The sequence below is a fragment of the Neofelis nebulosa genome, chromosome 13 (genome assembly GCF_028018385.1).
Source record: "Neofelis nebulosa isolate mNeoNeb1 chromosome 13, mNeoNeb1.pri, whole genome shotgun sequence".
Lineage (NCBI taxonomy): Eukaryota > Metazoa > Chordata > Mammalia > Carnivora > Felidae > Neofelis > Neofelis nebulosa.
Genome location: NC_080794.1, coordinates 35,684,000 through 35,702,633, shown reverse-complemented (window position 1 = coordinate 35,702,633; position 18,634 = coordinate 35,684,000). Strand labels below are relative to the sequence as shown.

Below are 18,634 nucleotides of genomic sequence, written 5' to 3'. Positions count from 1 at the left end.
GGGACCTCTAATTGGCATGTGTTCTCCTGTGGGATTCTCAAAGTTGTATTTATTCAGAAACTCTAATTTGTTATGTCTGATTTCCTGGGAGTTGGCATGAGCTGCAGGATCCTTCCTTCCTCTTGAATTGGCATCATTTGGTTGACTTGATTATCAGTTTGGTGTGTAATTAGTATGCGTATCAAAGTACTTTCCAGTAATATCTCACACCATTTTGAGTAGTTAAGAGGTATAAAATGATGACTGAAAGTTTATTGATAGTCACTTGACATGTAGATGTGCTAAGGAAGAAAAATATTTTCTTGACTTAGAGCTATTTTGTGTGTGTGTGTGTGTGTGTGTGTGTGTGTGTGTGTATGTTTATAAGTGTCTTAGTCCATTTGGGCTGCTGTAACAAAATACCATAGACTGGTAGCTTATCAACAGCATGCATTTTTTTACTCACAGCTCAGGGAGCCTGGAGGTCTGAGATCAGGGTGCCAGCCTGGTTGGGTGAGGGCCCTCTTTTGGTCATGGACTTCTAGCTATGTACTTTTGTGGCAGAAAGGGCTAAGGATCTCTCTGGAGCCTCTTTTATAAGGCACTAGTGCCACTCATGAGGGTTCCACCCATGTGTCTTAAACAGTTCCCAGAGGTCCCACCCAGTGTACAATCACTATTGAGGGTTAGGATTTCAACAAATGAATTTTGGGGGGACACAAACATGCAGACCATAGCTATAAGTAACTGATACAATATTCTATATTATATAAACTATGATTTTCTAGCCAAGGATCAGAATGTTCTTAATAGTTGCGGTGCCCAGTTTTATTACTGCTTCAAGTTACCCCAAAATAGGAAACTGAGACTACATTTTGGTGCTATGTAAAACATCTTCACTCAGATTATTCTGCAACTCCTTGGAGTCTTGTATGGGACTGATTTGGGCTATAAGCTGGGATCACTCAAATGAGAACTGTGCCTTTGCACCGCCCTGAGCTGGCTCAGAAACACAATCTCTTACAACAACTCTGGATTTCACTAGTGGTCCAGACGTCAGTGAACTTCAGCATTTCAGATTCCTGTCTGAGAAGCAGGAAAGAGTTCTTTTGTTTTGTTCTGTTTTTAAGGAAGTTTAGTATATACAAAATACCAAAAGGGTGTGGTACACAGAAATTATTTTGGATTATAGCCTAAATAAAAGATCTGATTAACTCCATTGGTTACAGAAGAGTGTGCTTTTTTTTTTTTTTTTTTTTTTAGTTCCAATGTTATTAAGTTTATGTAAATACATTTTTAGTGTGTGGTTGTGGACTTTATCTCTAACATGGTCAGTCATTCAAAGGGAGATAATGAGGGAATGTATCTTTCACACAACTCTTATCGCTCTACTGAGGAAAAATGCCCAAAGGCTTATATTCGGCTCTATGTCAGGACCTCTCAATGTGGACAGCCACTAGGTAATCAAGCCAGCCAGTTCTGGAAATCCATGTGACTCAAGCACCCTGCCTGGATTATTTCCAAATCCATTCGGTGGAAGAAGGCAAAGGCAAGGACTCACTGGATTTTGTCCTTTGCTCTGGGTCTATTTTGGGGTCAAATATAAAAATACCTGTGGCTCAGGGTGTCTTCTGACATAAAACTTTTTAGATAAGAGAAATTTTTACAATCCAGAACATAGCATAAACGGTGTGAAATAGTGGGTGGATTAACTTTTATCTAAATCTTAAAGTGCTTGGGGCGCCTGGGTGGCTCAGTCAGTTAAGCAGCCGACTTCAGCTCAGGTCATGATCTCACGGTCCGTGAGTTCGAGCCGCGCGTCGGGCTCTGTGCTGACTGCTCAGAGCCCAGAGCCTGTTTCAGATTCTGTGTCTCCCTCTCTCTCTCTGACCCTCCCCCATTCATGCTCTGTCTCTCTCTGTCTCAAAAGTAAATAAACGTTAAAAAAATTAAAAAAAAAAATCTTAAAGTGCTCAAATATCATGACTTGATATTTAGATTTAGAAGTTTGGCATTGTTTTTGTTCTGTATCTTAAACGTTGATGTTAAATATTTGTTCTAACAATATAGGCTTCTATTTGTTTTCCAGGTGACTGTTGGGAGAATATGTAAATATGGAACTATTTTTTTTTCTCCTCTTCTAAAAGTTCAGCTTATAATCAAATAGGTTGATGCCTCAGAAATTTAACAATATTTTCTGCAGTTGTGTATCATTTTTTTCCAAGATTTTATTTTTATTTTTATTTTTTTAATTTTTTTTTTTTAACATTTATTTATTTTTGAGACAGAGACAGAGCATGAACGGGGGAGGGTCAGAGAGAGGGAGACACAGAATCCGAAACAAGCTCCAGGCTCCGAGCTGTCAGCACAGAGCCTGACGCGGGGCTCGCACTCATGGACCGTGAGATCGTGACCTGAGCCGAAGTCGGCCATTCAACCGACTGAGCCGCCCAGGCACCCCTCCAAGATTTTATTTTTAAGCAATTCCTACACCCAACGTGAGACTCAAACTCAGGACCCCAAGATCAAGGGTCCCATGCTCCACCAACTGAGCCAGCCAAGCGCCCCCTGCACTCATGTTATCATTCTTTTTGAAGATACTATTTCGCTGTACCTGAGCCCTTTAGAAGAGATCTACTCAAGCAGATGCCTGTTTGATTACTTCCTTCCTTCCGGGGTTTGCTTTGTTTCAAATTTTCGATTTCTTTTTATAAACAGTTCCTTAAATGGAAGTTTTTAAAATGTCACTGAATTAATTAAACACTGGTTTCTTCCCTAGCTTTGTACGTATATAGAATGGGTTTTCTGGACTTTGTTTTGTTTATCTTTGGTTTCGTGTTTTCTAAACCAAAGTTAGAACCGGGAACAGATGGGAACTGATGACCGTTAAGCTTGATCAGCCTGTCATAACTAAAAATAAACTCCTACTTTTTCCCTCTCCGGTGAGCATTCAGGTGACTAAATTTTGATAACAGATATTCTAACCATAATCTCTGTGGTCTGTCAACTTCGTTGAAAAGGTAAAGTTGGGATGATTAAATATGCATATAACATACCACAATGCCTGGCTTTATAGGCAAGTCTCAGTAAACAGTAACCAACCAAATAGGATGATGATGTTGAGCACAATGACTGATGGTTTCTTTAGCCCTTCAGAGCTCTAGTTTATAGGGTAAAAAAAAAAAAAAAAAAAAAATCACTGAATTAAGAGTAAGGAATCTTGACTTTAGTCTTGGTTTTACCACTAACTGGCTTAATGCTATTGAGCAAATTCCTTCCTTTCTGAGCCACGTTCATCTTGGCGGGTGTCTTAGATTACATTCTATGTTGACGTCCCGTGATTCTGTGTATAGAGCCTATTGATGAACCCTCATCGCAGCTCATTATTTTTAAAAAGGCCCAAAATTATTGTTGATATTTATTGAATGATTCCTGTAACCTTAGGCACCATGCTAAAGCCCTTCTGTGGATTGTATCATTTGGCCGTCACGTCCTTCTCTAAGCTAGGTTCTTTCATTAGCCCCATTGTCCAGGATCAGCCACTAGAGCTTGTAAGCAGTAGTGTCATGCTTGAAACCCGGCATTTTGGCTCAGAACTTGGCAGTTTTAACCACTGTGTTCCACTTCCTTGAGTGATTATGGATATGTAGGAGAGGTGCATTTTACTTTGTACTTTTTATATGTTCCAAATTTTCTACAGTAGATATCTCTTTAATAATGCAGACAAAACGGCTTGCTTAATTTTTTTTTTTTTTTTTTTTTTTTTTTTTGCTTTTGCTCAGCATTCAAAGGAAATGAGTAAGAGCTTTTTTTTTTTTTTCTTTGGAAAGGCTCAGAAGTCTTCTAGTCCAGGCATTCTTGGTGGCCCCGAGGCCCTCAAATGGCCACGGATGGGTTTCTGAGGTTCTGTGAACTCTGTGATACTGCGATTTGGTGTAAATGTGCATTTTTCCTGGGAAAGGTTCTATGTTCAAAATTCTTCGTCATCATGGGGGTGCCTGGGTGGCTCAGTCGGTTAAGCATCTGACTTCAACTCAGGTCATGATCTCACAGCTTGTGAGTTTAAGCTCCGCATCAGGCTCTGTCCTGACACCTCAGAGCCTACAGTCTGCTTGGGATTCTGTGTCTCCCTCTCTCTCTGCCCCTCCCCTGCTCATGCTCGCTCTCTCTCTCTCTCTCTCTCTCTCTCGTTCTTTCAAAAATAAACATTAAAAAATTTTTTTAAAAAAAGAGTAGAACTTAAGTATTGCCACACACACAAAGTAAATATGTGAGGTGATGAAGAGGTTAATTTCCTTGATGAGGGGGATCATTTCACAATGTACACATATACCAAAACCTCACATTGTACATCCTGAATACATGATTATTTGTCAATCATACCTCAATAAAGCTGAAGAAATTAAGTTTTTTAAAAAGAAAAAGTAAATGGGTTCCTGAATTATTTCATTGACAAGTGATAAAAGTGAGATCATGACCTGAGCCACAGTTGGACACTTAACGGACTCAGCCACCCAGGCACCCCTAAGATCTACTCTTTAAGCAAATTTCATTGAATCATTTTTAGTGTTTTTGAGGAACCGCCATGCTGTTTTCCATAATGGCTGCACTAATTTATGTTCCCACCAACAGTGCACAAGGAGGAATCCATTTGCATTTAATAGTTTAGAGTATATCCTGTAATAAAAAACTGACACTGAAGCCCAAACCTAAAACTAAGGATTAAGAGCCACTGTCACTTGGTGAGCACTTAATAAGGTATAATAACCTCAGACAGGATTAAATCTAGTACATCTTTTCAAAAGTACCTGTTTGCAGGTGGAACATTTCCTTATTAATTATGTGAGCTTTTCTGATAGGGATTTTATACTACAAAACTGTTCTAGAAGTTAAAAAAAAAAAAAAAAAGCTGCCCTTGTTTTTTATTAGCTTCTTGCTTGTTGAGTAATCTCGAGATGAATTTAGAAGAAAGTCCTCTCTACCACCACCGTTTTTCTGCAAATTTTACTGCAAAACAAAATAAAAGGAAGTAGGATGGAATCAGAGAGTGATTTTTGTATTTCTTCCCAAGTCTGGCATTTACTTGGTTCCTGAAGTTATCTGGAGGGATACATGGTGGCTCAACTTGAAAATGTTGATTTAAAAGCCACTTATGTAAGTTTGCAGTATAGCATGTCATGTTCACTAGGCTTTGGATCCAGTGTTGGAAACTGATCATAAGTCTTAAGGTGTTCATAGGTCTCCCAATAAAGACGCATTTAACTTTACTACTAAGATTCAGTGATGGGACATAATTAAATGCTCCCTATATACACATACTTAACTACACTAGTTATAATAGCCTACCAAATAGCCATGGCCTGTTCATTAGTAAACAACTTTTAGACTACTAATTTGATCCATAAGAAAACTAACCGGTTTGGAAATGAAACCCCTGATCACCATACTACTGAAATATTCCTGTTTAATCAGTGAAAGTAAAAGACTAATCAAGATATAGGTTGCATGTCTCCTACCCCTAAAATATTTTTATTGACACTTTTTGATTTAATGGAATGATATAATTAGTTTAGGCTTAAGTTTCCAATCTCCTTAGAATTTGAACACCTTTAACACTGGCGTTCTTATGAAATGATTATAAAGCTGGGAAGAGTGATTGTTATGTCTCTGCCTTTCGGAAGGCAGAGCTAAAGCTATAGTTTGCCATTCTTCTGCCTCCTACAGGCTTATCCAAATCATCCCACTAGGGATACTAACCCCTTCCTTCCTCTGAAACTATAAATAGGGAGCTGAGAGCTTGATGCCAGAGCGGGGATTTAGAATCAAAGCAGACTAGAAGTGGAGAACAGATTCTCCTCTCAATCCAGGATTGAGCTAAGTAATAGTTGAAACGAGTTAGGATTAGAGAAAGAAGGCATGAATATGTAACTGGGTAGTACTAAATACCCTAAAGTCTTGTCTCAGTATTTTAAATGCATAAATGTTGGAAATACGAGAATGCATAATTTTTTCCAATTGTTAATTGTAAAATCCACGTAACGTAAGACTGACTGTTCTAACCATCGTTAAGTGTACACTTCAGGGGTATTGATACATTCACATTGTTGTGCAACCGTTGCCACCCTTCATCTCCAGAACTCGCTTCATCTTTTTTTTTTTTTTTTAATTTTTTTTTTTTAACGTTTATTTACTTTTGAGACAGAGAGAGACAGAGCATGAATGGGGGAGGGGCAGAGAGAGAGGGAGACACAGAATCAGAAGCAGGCTCCATGCTCTGAGCCATCAGCCCAGAGCCCGACGCGGGGCTCGAACTCACGAACCGCGAGATCATGACCTGAGCCGAAGTCGGACGCTTAACCGACTAAGCCACCCAGGCGCCCCAGAACTCGCTTCATCTTTCAAAACTGAAACTTCATGTCCATTAAACATGAACTCCCCGTTCCCCCCTCCCAACCCCCTTGCGGCTACCCTTCTACTTTCTGTTTCTGTATGAATTTGACTTCTTTAGATACCTCATGTAAGTGGAATCACACGGTATTTGTCCTTTTGTGACTGGCTTATTTCACTTATGACCTCAAGTTGTGTCCACACATGTTACAGCATGTGTCAGAATTTCCTTCCTTTTTTGGGGGGTTGCTTCTATGGTTTAGATATTGTGAATAATGCTGCTATGAACATGGGTATACAAATACCTCTTCAAGACCTTGCTTTCAGTTCTTTGGGTATATACCCAGAAGTGGAATTGCTGGGTCATATGGTAACTCTATTTTTGGTGGAACCGCGGTTTTCCACAGTGGCTATACCATTTTACGTTCCTACCAGCAGTGCACAGGAGTTCCAATTAGAATGCATAATTGAACAGTAAAAGTGCTTCCAGCAGTGGAATTGGTTGGATTTCTTATATTGCCCTGAAAATGTTAAGGATCACTGTTCACCTGAACAACTCCCTGAATTGTAGCAGCCTCTAGGAGAAACGAGCTACTCCTCAGTAGTAGTTCCTGTTAAAGAATGAACCCCCTCCTTTTTATATCAACATACTTAATACCTTCTGTTGTGATCATTGATGGGGTACGTAATGACTAAAAGCTCCTTTAAGTTCATTGCTTTAAAAAAAGGCACAGTACTCACTAGGGCATCTACATACACTTAAAAGTGTGCTAAGCATTCATTTTACAGGTAAGTTCCCTCCCCCAGGTTTATGAGCCCCACCCTCCCCACCCACACACACACCCCCCACACCCCACCCCAGCCCCACTGTAGCCTGAGGCCTCCATGCAGAGGCCTGGATTTGGAAATCTAACTTCGAGAGAGTTCAAAGAGCTTTTATGGGGCACCTGAGTGGCTCAGTTGGTTAAGTGTCTGACTTCAGCTCAGGTCATGATCTCGAGGTCTGTGAGTTTGAGCCCCACGTCGGGCTCTGTGCTGCCAGCTCAGAGCCTGGAGCCTCCTTCGGGTTCTGTGTCTCCCTCTTTCTCTGCCCCTGCCCAGCTTATGTTCTGTCTCTCTCTCAAAAATAAATATTAAAAAATAGCTTTTATTCTGTTCACTGCTAGTCTTCAGTGCCTAGGAAAGTAACACCCAACAGTGGCACCCAGTAATTAATTAATTATTGAGAGAACATGAATGATTTGGCTCTGAGGCTTTTTGCAGGATCCTCCCTGCTGTTTTTTGGCCTAGCTAATTACTAAAAAGCACCAAACTGGGGCACCTGGGTGGCTCAGTCAGTTGAGCTTCCAACTTCAGCTCAGGTCATGATCTCACAGTTCATGGGTTCAAGGCCCATGTCGGGCTCTGTACTGACAGCTCAGAGCTTGGAACCTGCTTCAAATTCTGTGTCCCTCTCTCTCTGCCCCTTCCCTGTTCATACTCTGTCTCTCTCTGTCTCAAAAATAAACATTAAACAAACAAAAAAATTAGAGAATAAAAAAATAAAAAGCACCAAACCTTCAGGCTTTTGGAATTCCTCTGTGCAGTGGAGTTGTCTTAACTATTTTCAGAAAGATGTTTTCTTTCCTTTAATGTTCTTTCTTTCCTTGCTTTCCATTATAGTTACGTAGGTTTGTAATATTAGGTAGTGGTTTTTGAGGATCTATATGCATTTATCACTTATTCCATTAAAATGTTCAATATAGTTACCAAATTTCAAATTTGTACATTTTGGCCCTATTTGCTACCTTTTTTCTTGAGGTAATTTATTCATTTGGTAATGCTTTTTTTTTAAATTTACTGATCTCTTTGTTTTCACTTCTCAGTTACTCTTTCATGTGGTAACAGCTCCATCTTGTGAACATTTAGGGTATTGCTGCTGAAAACTTAAAGTCCAGACTTGCTTGTAGACACATAGATCTTTCATTTTAATACCTGAGGTATGGTATGAGATAGATGCAGTTCTTGAAAAGAAATCACATTTCTTTGATTAAATCTTGAAATTGAATCAAAGATTTGGTCTTCCCATGAACAATGTGTTACTTTTTCTAAACCACACAATTATCACTTAACATGGATAGAGCACTTAACTCAGTCCTGGATTTTAAGATCTCTGTTTTTTGTGGATTTTATGTTATATCAAGTAGGTGTTAAGAGGCTTGAAGCAGAAACACATGAAATCTTCTTGTCTCCCTCAGTTTGACCAAGAACTTAAATAAAGGGCAGAAGTTTGAGATTGTAAGCTCTAGCTTTTCTGCTCGGTTAAAAGTAACAGCACAGTAATCATTGGCTCAAAACCTTTGACTTATGCTTTTGTAGCTTATCAGTCTCTGTTTTTTGTTTTTTGTTTTGTTTTTTGGTGCAAAGTAGCAGAAAAATAATTCTGAAATGTGTAACTAAGTGACTTACACTGAAAAAAATGTTTTTTTTGAGAGAGAGAGAGAGTGAGCATGGGTTGGGGAGAGGGGCAGAGGGAGAGAGAGAATCTTAAACAGGCTCCATACTCAGTGCAGAGCCCGACATGGGGCTCAAACCCATGACCCTGGGATTATGACCTGAATCAAAATCAAGAGTTGGACGGTCAACCGACTGAACCACCCAGGTACCCCATAAGTGACTTTCATTTCAAATCCACTTTAAAAAATACACATTTTATAAAAGAATAATTGCAAATTTGGCCTCATGTATACCTTTTGCAAGGCTATAAACTGAAAAACTGACCATTTAAAGTTTTATTTATTGGGGTGCCTGGGTGGCTCAGTAGGTTAAGCGTCCGACTTCGGCTCAGGTCATGATCTCACAGTTTGTGGGTTCGAGCCCGGCATCAGGTTCTGTGCTGACAGCTCAGAGCCTGGAGCCTGTTTCAGATTCTGTGTCTCCCTCTCTATCTTCCCCTCCTCTGTCAAACTAACGTATGACAATGTAAGTAAACTGACTTAGGGTTTGTCTTCCAAACTGCCACTGAGAGAGGAGTTCTGAAAACATCTTGAGCAATTGCAGTGTCAGTGGAGGAAGCGAATGGGCTTTGGAGATGATCTCTTTGAAGATGGTCTTCCTCGGAGATAGAAGTTCTGTTATGTTTAAAAATTATTTCCTTTCTTTATAGTAACATTCTCCCCACCCACCCACCCCCCCGACATTTTATTATGAAAAATTTATTATGTTTACTTAAACACACAAAAATTTGAAAGAATTACAGATTGGACAAGAATACACCCACCACCTGAATTCTACAGTTACTTTGCATATTTGGTCTGATTTTTTTTTTTAAGTTTATGTATTTATTTTGAGAGAAAGCGCCTTGAATATCACGAACCATGAGATCATGACCTGAGCCAAAATCATCCAAAATCAAGAGTCCGAAATCAAGAGTCGGATGTTTAACTGACTAGGCCCCTGAGGTGCCCCGGGTCTGATTTTTTGGCTGACTTGTGTTGAAAGCCTATTGACTTCAAAGATCCAATACAATGAACAGTTTAACTTTGGCCGAACCAGTGAAACGCTCACTGGGGTGAGAGAACAAATTAGCTCCTGTGACCATTTTACCTTCTATGTGTTTTTCAGGACGTGTTCCACATGGTAGTTGAAGTACCGCGCTGGTCGAATGCAAAAATGGAGGTATGTTTCTCCTTACACTCATGATCAGACTTAGGATATTAATTTTGATCTAAGCACACTGATTTGCATTTGCTTGAGGGTTTAACCGCTGAAGCCTAAGGTTTTCTTCTTGCTGGTCCCAATCTCTTCTCCGGTTAGGTTGCATCACCCACTGCCTGCCAGTCTTCCCCCTGGGCTCTGAAGCGGCAGACTGTCCTCCCCACACCTTTGCTTCTGGCTTCTGAAAGCCTAGAATTACCTGTTTCTCCTGTGTTCTCCCCTTTAAGTCCATCAATGACTCCTCCAGACTCCTCCATGGAGTCACCGGGCTTTCTTTAGTTACCCCAGCCACCTGTGATTGTATTGGAATTTCTGTTGCGTTAATTTCTTTCTGATGACTCCTAATAGATTCGGCTTTTTGTTGTGGATATTTGTTACATTTCTTCTATCACCTAACTAAGCTTTTTGACAGTAGCCATATTTTGCATGTAATATACACTCAAATATTTGAATAATTTAAAATGTTTTAAGGAAAGCCTAAGTTGGATAATATTTATTTTGCCCTTTTAATACAAATCTTTTTTTTAAATTTTTTTTTTTTTCAACGTTTTTTATTTATTTTTGGGACAGAGAGAGACAGAGCATGAACGGGGGAGGGGCAGAGAGAGAGGGAGACACAGAATCGGAAACAGGCTCCAGGCTCCGAGCCATCAGCCCAGAGCCTGACGCGGGGCTCGAACTCACGGACCGCGAGATCGTGACGTGGCCGAAGTCGGACGCTTAACCGACTGCGCCACCCAGGCGCCCCTAATACAAATCTTAAAACATGTCTCAAATGTTAGGATTTTATTCCAGGTAATTTTAGTTTTTGCTTTCTTGAATAAGTAAATTTTGGGGGTTTTTTTTTAGTGTTTTTTTACCCTTCTTGATAGTTCCTGTGTACCTCAAATAAGTTTTCCAATTTAAGGCTGATTATGGAAAAACTTATATCAAATCATAAAAATGTTAGAGGCAAAATACTTCATTAAAGTGGAATTACAGGATATGCATTCCATAATTCATTTCCTCAAATCGTTATTTGAATAGTATTTTATATCCAAATATACAATAATTTGAAATTTTTCATTTCAGATAGCTACAAAGGACCCTTTAAACCCAATTAAACAAGATGTGAAAAAAGGAAAACTCCGTTACGTTGCAAATCTGTTCCCTTATAAAGGATATATCTGGAATTACGGTGCTATCCCTCAGGTATGTATCTGTGCAGTGGCTAAAAATGTACTTTTTAGCTTACAAAAAATTAACCTATAGCTGTTAGTGGAAAAGATTTAAACACCTGCAGAAAGTTTATGCCATAGTAGATTTTACCAACATAAGAGTAATTATTATTTTTAATTTTTAAAAATTTTTTAAATGTTTTTATTTATTTTTGAGACAGAGAGAGACAGAGCATGAGCAGGGGAGGGGCAGAGAGAAAGGGAGACACAGAATCCGAAGCAGGCCCCAGGCTCAGAGCTGTCAGCACAGAGCCCAACGTGGGGCTCAAACTCACGGAGTGTGAGATCATGACCTGAGCTGAAGTCGGACGCCCAACCGACTGAGCCACCCAGGCGCCCCAAGAGTAATTATTTTAATGCTTCCTTGAATAAACTGATTTTCAAAATAAACTGAAGATAAATGTTTTATGATATTTAAATTCACATTTGAAAGTTCTTTTCTGAAATATTTATCTTTCTATATGGACTGGTTGTAAACCATATGCTTTGTTTCTTTACGGAATGAGTGGCAAAGAGGGACCGTGTAGGCTAGTGGTTGAAAGCGTGGATTTTGGGCACCACATCCCAAGTCCACCACTTGCTGGCTCACCTAACTTGCCTCTCTTTCCTCCTCCCTGAGGCCAGTCTCTCTGAGATTATGAGCACTTAGCTCATATGGCTATTGTGAGGAGCCTGGCACAGGTAAGCTTTCATGTTGAGAGTCCTGATTTCTTCTTCTTAATGCCAGTCTTTTTGTGGTAAAGTAATAATGGGGTTCTGTTTTCCTAAACAGACAACACCTTTGAGGAGGGAGGATGTCTGTATTATATACCAATTTATCCCAGCACAATGCCAGTGTGTATAGTAGGCTCTTATTTAATATTTAAATGAAGAATCACTAGAATCATGTCTATTATGAGTAAATGATGGATATTTAATTCCAGTTTGGCTAGGCTAATGCCTGTGGTACTTAGGATTTTTACATGAAATACTCAGTTTACTTTTTCCTGTTGATAAATGGTTTGTTTTTATTAACCATTAAGTCTATTAAGCCGAGTCTACTGTGAAACAATCTGTAAGTTACCAAAACATAGATCAAACTCAGCTGGTAATCACAAAGTCATTTGTCTGCCTTAATTATAGCACTTCACCTTGTATTCCAGTTCGTTTAGTAGTTAGCCTCAAAATATTGTCCATCTGGGAAAACACTGCTGAAATACTTATTCTTCTGGAGGTTGGATTTGGCTTTGTTGGATCTGGTCTTTGTTTACCCCCCTTCACTTTTATCTTTTTGCCTTTATTCCAGCTGAATAGCCAAGAAATATGTTCTAGATTGAGGGAGAAAATAACTAGAACAATAAGTACGTTTTAAACATCCAAGCAAGCACAAGCCATCTGTAAGATCTCTGCAGAGATTCAGGAAATAAAGCTAGCGATTGAAAGCTCCAGAAGATCCTGATTAAGCTTTTCAGTCTTGGCTCCTGGTCGGTGATGACACTTACCATCAGAACATCTCATTTCCCTTTTAGCATTACTGTCTACCTACCTCTGTTTTGGAAATTTACTTTAAAGAAAATCTAGTTCATAGAAGATAGTGAGCACAAAAAGTTCATCAAAGCACTTTTCTTTTAATGTATTTTTCAAGTAAATATTTGGGTCTGTATTTGTGTTGCATGTTGTCTCAACTATTAGGTGGTTGGGTTTTGTTTGTTTCAAATAGGATTATTGTTGAGGCACCTGGCTGGCTCAGTTAGTAGAGCATGCGACTGTTGATCTTGGGGTTGTAAGTTCAAGCCCCGCATTAAGTGTAGAGATCACTAAAAATAAAATAAATAAACTTTTAAAAAAAGTATCATCTGTTTTAAAGCTTAAATTTAGGGGTGCCTGGGTGGCTCAGTCGGTTAAGTGTCCGACTCTTGAGGTTTGTGAGTTCGAGCCCTGCATCGGGCTCTGCGCTGACAATCTGGAGCCTGACTTGGGATTCTCCCCCTCTCTTTGTCCCTCCCCCATTTGCTCTCTATATCTCTCTCAAAATAAATTTAAAAAACACTTAAACTTAAAACAAAAAAATAAGAAATCTTAAGTTCAGTTTAGTGTATTTAGCATAGAATATTTAGTTGAGTGTATATAGCATATTGAGCATAATAGGGTCCTAGCATTTAATTAAAATTACTGTGTGTAGTGAAGATTCTTAGATGTAAATCAAAAATTTCTTAAAAATGAGAAAAAAAATAGCTGAAGATTCATATTTTTGTAGAAAGACTCATGGGCTGTTATCTTTTAATGCAAACATGATCCACTTTGTCAGTAGCTTATATAGAAATGATATACTCTCAGACTTAATTTTTTTTTAATTTTTAATTAATTAATTTAATTTTTAGACTTGGGAAGACCCAGGACACAATGACAAACACACTGGCTGTTGTGGTGACAACGACCCAATCGATGTGTGTGAAATTGGAAGCAAGGTAAGGGAATCTGAAATGTTTTTCTGTAGTGTCAAGATGATAGTAATGAAGTATACACAGCTCATACTTTAAAAAATATCGTGAATAAAATATATGCATATTAGTGAAATAATGCTGTCTCTTTGATAAGTTAAAACTTCTAGTTCTGCTAAGCATTTGTATACTATAATGTGTGCATTTAAACTCAGTCTTGGGGCGCCTGGGTGGCTCCGTCGGTTCAGCGTCCGACTTCAGCTCAGGTCACGATCTCGCAGTCCACGAGTTCGAGTCCCGCGTCGGGCTCTGGGCTGACGGCTCGGAGCCTGGAGCCTGCTTCCGATTCTGCGTCTGCGTCTCCCTCTCCCTCTGCCCCTCCCCCGTTCATGCTGTATCTCTCTCTGTCTCAAAAATAAATAAACGTTAAAAAAAAAAAATTAAAATTAAAAAAATAAACTTAGTCTAAAAAGATGTATGTATACACGCATGCAGAAGAAGCAGTTGTGTTCTGCATTTGCTCTGGCAGGCAGATGACTAGTCAACAGGTAGAGTACCAGGAGGCAGATTTCATCTCGATACAAGGCAAACCTCGCCGACTTACTCGGGACGGTCAGTGAACCGACCCATGTCAGCTAACCTCAGGAGCTGGAGATCTATGGTCAGAATTTCTTTATCAAGTAGGGCAGCTCCAACATCACGACTGTAGTTATCATTTCCTCACGATACTGCTCAGGCTGAGGGAAATAGTTAACAACCGAAGAGAAAGTTGGCATTCGGTTTTTTAACTCATTAAGTTAAATCATATTGTTTGACTTGCCTAATTCAGTTGTTTGAATAAAATAAAAAGTAAAGAAAGCACATTTAAATATGTGTTTGAAACATATTATGGAGGATTTATTTTTTGGCCCAATCAATGACACCTCAAAAAATATGAATTATCCTCAACTACGTTACTGATTTTCTTAGGGCCTCCAAGGGTACTTATTTTCAGTTTTGATAAGACAGGGATCTGCTTGTTTAGCTTTTTAAAAATTGCCTAAAGAAACCATTTTATGGTAAGTTTGCAGAAACTTGGCATCTTCCTTATTGCCTGTTATCTACCAAGTAAAACTTTTCTTCCAAAGTTTCATTCTGTAGTATTGTCCTAACTGTGGTTATTGACTCTTAGGTATGTGCAAGAGGTGAAATAATTAGTGTGAAAGTTCTGGGCATACTGGCTATGATCGATGAAGGGGAAACCGACTGGAAAGTCATTGCCATTAACGTGGATGATCCTGATGCAGCCAATTACAATGGTAAGGAAATCTGAAGATCTAAAGTCTTTACATCTAAATCTTACTCCCCACCAAATTTAACCTATAGAGACAGAATTACCTTCAGTAAGCACTAAGGAATAAGCCCACGCCTTCAAACTGTTAAAGAATGGAGAAGCAAAACATTTGACAAAGCACTGTTATTCTGCACAGTGAACTTCTTAATAATTAACTTAGTAATTGAGTAAATTTTCTCCTTCATGCCAGGAAAGGAAAAATCTGGTAGTTTGTGTTTACTCTTTTCTCTTTTCCTTCCATACATACTAGCATTCTCTTGCTTTATTTATTTATTAAAAAATTTTTTTGAGTGAGATATGATCTGCATGCTATAAAATTCATCATTTTAAAGTGTACAATTCTATGATTTTTAATATATTCACTCTGTTGTGCAACTGTCTCCATTGTCTAATTCCAGAACGTGTTCCCTACTCTAACAGTAAGTTCTGTATCCATTAGCAGCCACTCCCTGTTCCCATTTCCCCCAGTCCCTGGCAATCACTAATGTATTGTTTGTCTTAATGGACTGGCCCGTTCTGAACATTTCACACAAATGGGATTGTATGTTAATGCGTCTGTCTAGCTTCTTTGACGTAGCATAATGTTTTCAGGGCTCATCTGCAGTGTAACATGTATCAGTACTTCATTACCCACCCCCCCTTTTTTTTTTGGTGGTAAAATTCACTTAACACAAAATTACCATTTTAACAATTTTAAAGTGTGCAATTTGGTGGCATTTAATACATTCACAAAGTCACACGACATCACCACAGTCTAGTTCCAGGACATTTCATCACTCCAGATGAAAACTCTATGTCTAAGCAGTCACTCCCTATCCCCTGCTCTTCCCAGGCCCTGGCAATCCCTAATCTGCTGTCACCATAGATTTCCCGATTCTGGATATTTCTTGTACGTGGAATCCTAAAACATGTATGTGGCCTTTTGCCCTGCAGTAGAGGCTCTTGGAGTACTGAAAACTTTCTCTGGGCGGTTGGCCCCATGCTGCAAATAGCATGCAGCTTTCCCTCCAAGTCAGCCTAAGCTAGTGTCTGTCTGTCATCTGTTATAATCTGAAGAGTTTATTGGCATTGCTAGTGCCATTCTTCACTCTGCTATTCAGAGTGTGCTATTCTTGTGGGCTATTCAGGTGTGCTATTCTTGACTAGCCACACCTCTGGGAGAGATACGCACAGAGCCATGGAAGAGGACTACTTGCCACTAAAGCAGTCAGTTCAGACACACTGATCCTCGTGGTCATTGTGGAGCCCCGATAGCCAGATCGCCCTGCTAGTTTGTGGGAACCCGCGAAAGTAAGCCTGGGGTTCCATGCCTGCTACAACACCAGGACTGCCGGGCTGGTTAGGAAAGCCAAACCCAAGAGGGAACAGCACAGAATTGGTGCTGTCTTTGGTAGGCTCTTGATGTGGCATCAGGAGGCAGTTCTGGTAGCTCTGGAGACCACTCCTGGGTCTCTGTATGCAGCTTTGCAAGGTGAGGAACAAAAGTTGACTGGATTCTTTTTTGCCGACCTTTTCTTTTCTGGATCTGGTGTTCAGGATTCTCCAGTCCGGATCCAGCATACCTTTCAATGTCTGGTTTGCAGTCAGAGAGTTAATCAGCTCTGACAGTTTTCCTCACTGTGGTATAATAAAAACATATTTGGTCTTTTGTTTCCAGTTCCTGGCAGAAAACTCTCTGTCTAATAGAAGTTACTATTGTATTGGTTGTTTTCTTAGTACTTAACATCAGAGCCATTCTAAGACACTAGATGATTTCCTTTTAATGTCTGTGTGTTCCCTCTTCAGCAAGGTGGTTCACTCTAACGTTATCTTGAACTTTTTTGATAATCCATCCTATCGATCTCTCAAAGTACGTACTTGATATTTGTATTGCATGAACAATTACATATTCATCTTGCAATCTGCTTGTCCTCTTCTTAGATATTAACGATGTCAAGCGGCTGAAACCTGGGTACCTGGAAGCTACTGTGGACTGGTTTAGAAGGTACAAGGTTCCCGATGGAAAACCGGAGAACCAGTTTGCTTTCAATGCAGAGTTTAAAGATAAGGTAGTGTGTCATATAGAAGTGTAGCTTTCGGCCCGTTTGTATCGAGACCAACTTAACTGTATCGTTACCATTTAAAGACTGTATGACCATAAAACAAATGTTTAAAGATATAGGTAAGACAGCCTTGGTATTGATTCATTTAAATGTCCTCTTCCATTTCTGACACAAGGAAACGAATTTAGAAAAGACAAAGTTCTCAGGCTTTGGCAAAATGTTGATAATAAGGAAAAGACACTTATCTGTCTTTGTAATGCGTATCTTCAAATTACAGGATTTTGCAACTGATATTATTAAAAGCACTCATGACCACTGGAGAGCATTAGTGACGAAGAAGATCGATGGAAAGGGGATCAGTTGGTAAGCAGGAACTCTTCTCTGTGTGTTTACCACAGAAGGCAGACCAGCTTGCTCCAAAGGTTTTAACGACCATAAACACACTGAATTGTTACATTCCTTCGAAAAGGGATGGCTGGTTTGTGAGTCAGTGCTAAAGTAAGTGGGAAGGTAGATATATAAGCAACTGAAAAGTACTCATGAGATACTCTCTGAACAAGTACAAACTAAAGCTATAAAAGGGACCGTGGGATCAGAGCTTTGTGAGGGTAACTAGAAAGGCTTACAAGCAGAGTGCTCAGAATGTAGTGAGTGAAATAAGGTTGAGTGCAAGAGTTTCGCTCTGATCTAAATATGTAAGATGTGTTGCAGCTAAACCAGGATCTACCATGCACACAGAATTTACTACTGCTCATAATAGCTAATACTTACTGAGCAGTTAATATTTGCCAAACATGTAGCAGAGATGCAGGGAAATTAAACTTAACCAAAGTCATCCCTCAATAAGTGTTTCATGGTTAGGACTCACATCCAAGTCTGTCTGGCCCCCAACCCATGTCCAGGATCAGATGCTTCCTCTTGGGTTTTTAGAGATTTACAAGAGAATGCCCACTATCACCACTTAACTAATGTCGTTCTTGAAATAGTAGTCAATGAAGTATATAAGAGAAATGATGTATTTTGATGCAGCAATGTTGGAAATGGAGGATCAAATTGTCATAGATGATATGATTTTGCACCTAGAAAACCCCAGGAAATAATTCAAAAAGGTGCCCTATTACAAAATGAGTGTGTATGTATATTGATAGCATTCTATACAAGTGATTACAGAAACTATAATGGAGGAAACGGTCTCATATGGAATAGTATTTATTTTTTTTAAATTTTTTTTTTTCAACGTTTTTTTATTTATTTTTGGGACAGAGAGAGACAGAGCATGAACGGGGAAGGGGCAGAGAGAGAGGGAGACACACAGAATTGGAAACAGGCTCCAGGCTCCGAGCCATCAGCCCAGAGCCTGACGCGGGGCTCAAACTCACAGACCGCGAGATCGTGACCTGGCTGAAGTCGGACGCTTAACCGACTGCGCCACCCAGGCGCCCCTGGAATAGTATTTAAAAAAACAAACAAACACCTGGTGTCCTAGTTGGTTAAGCCTCCAACTTTGACCCAGCTCACGATCTCACCGTTTGTGAGTTCAAGCCCCACATCAGGCCCTGT

The 18,634-nt window shown here is 39.6% G+C and overlaps 2 protein-coding genes across 2 annotated transcripts in view; both read left to right on the top strand.

The window, feature by feature from the left end:
* Window positions 1–18,634, top strand: part of SAR1A (secretion associated Ras related GTPase 1A) — an 82,198-nt gene that overhangs the window by 23,981 nt on the left and 39,583 nt on the right. The gene's annotated exons all lie outside the window — the stretch shown is intronic.
* The window catches only part of PPA1 (inorganic pyrophosphatase 1), a 30,553-nt gene that overhangs the window by 5,031 nt on the left and 6,888 nt on the right, over window positions 1–18,634 (top strand). Inside the window, exons 3-8 of the mRNA XM_058696579.1 lie at window positions 9,970–10,023; window positions 11,134–11,253; window positions 13,640–13,726; window positions 14,871–14,997; window positions 16,953–17,080; window positions 17,352–17,437. Coding sequence (XP_058552562.1) covers window positions 9,970–10,023; window positions 11,134–11,253; window positions 13,640–13,726; window positions 14,871–14,997; window positions 16,953–17,080; window positions 17,352–17,437 — 602 coding nt within the window. The remainder of the gene's footprint in view (window positions 1–9,969; window positions 10,024–11,133; window positions 11,254–13,639; window positions 13,727–14,870; window positions 14,998–16,952; window positions 17,081–17,351; window positions 17,438–18,634) is intronic.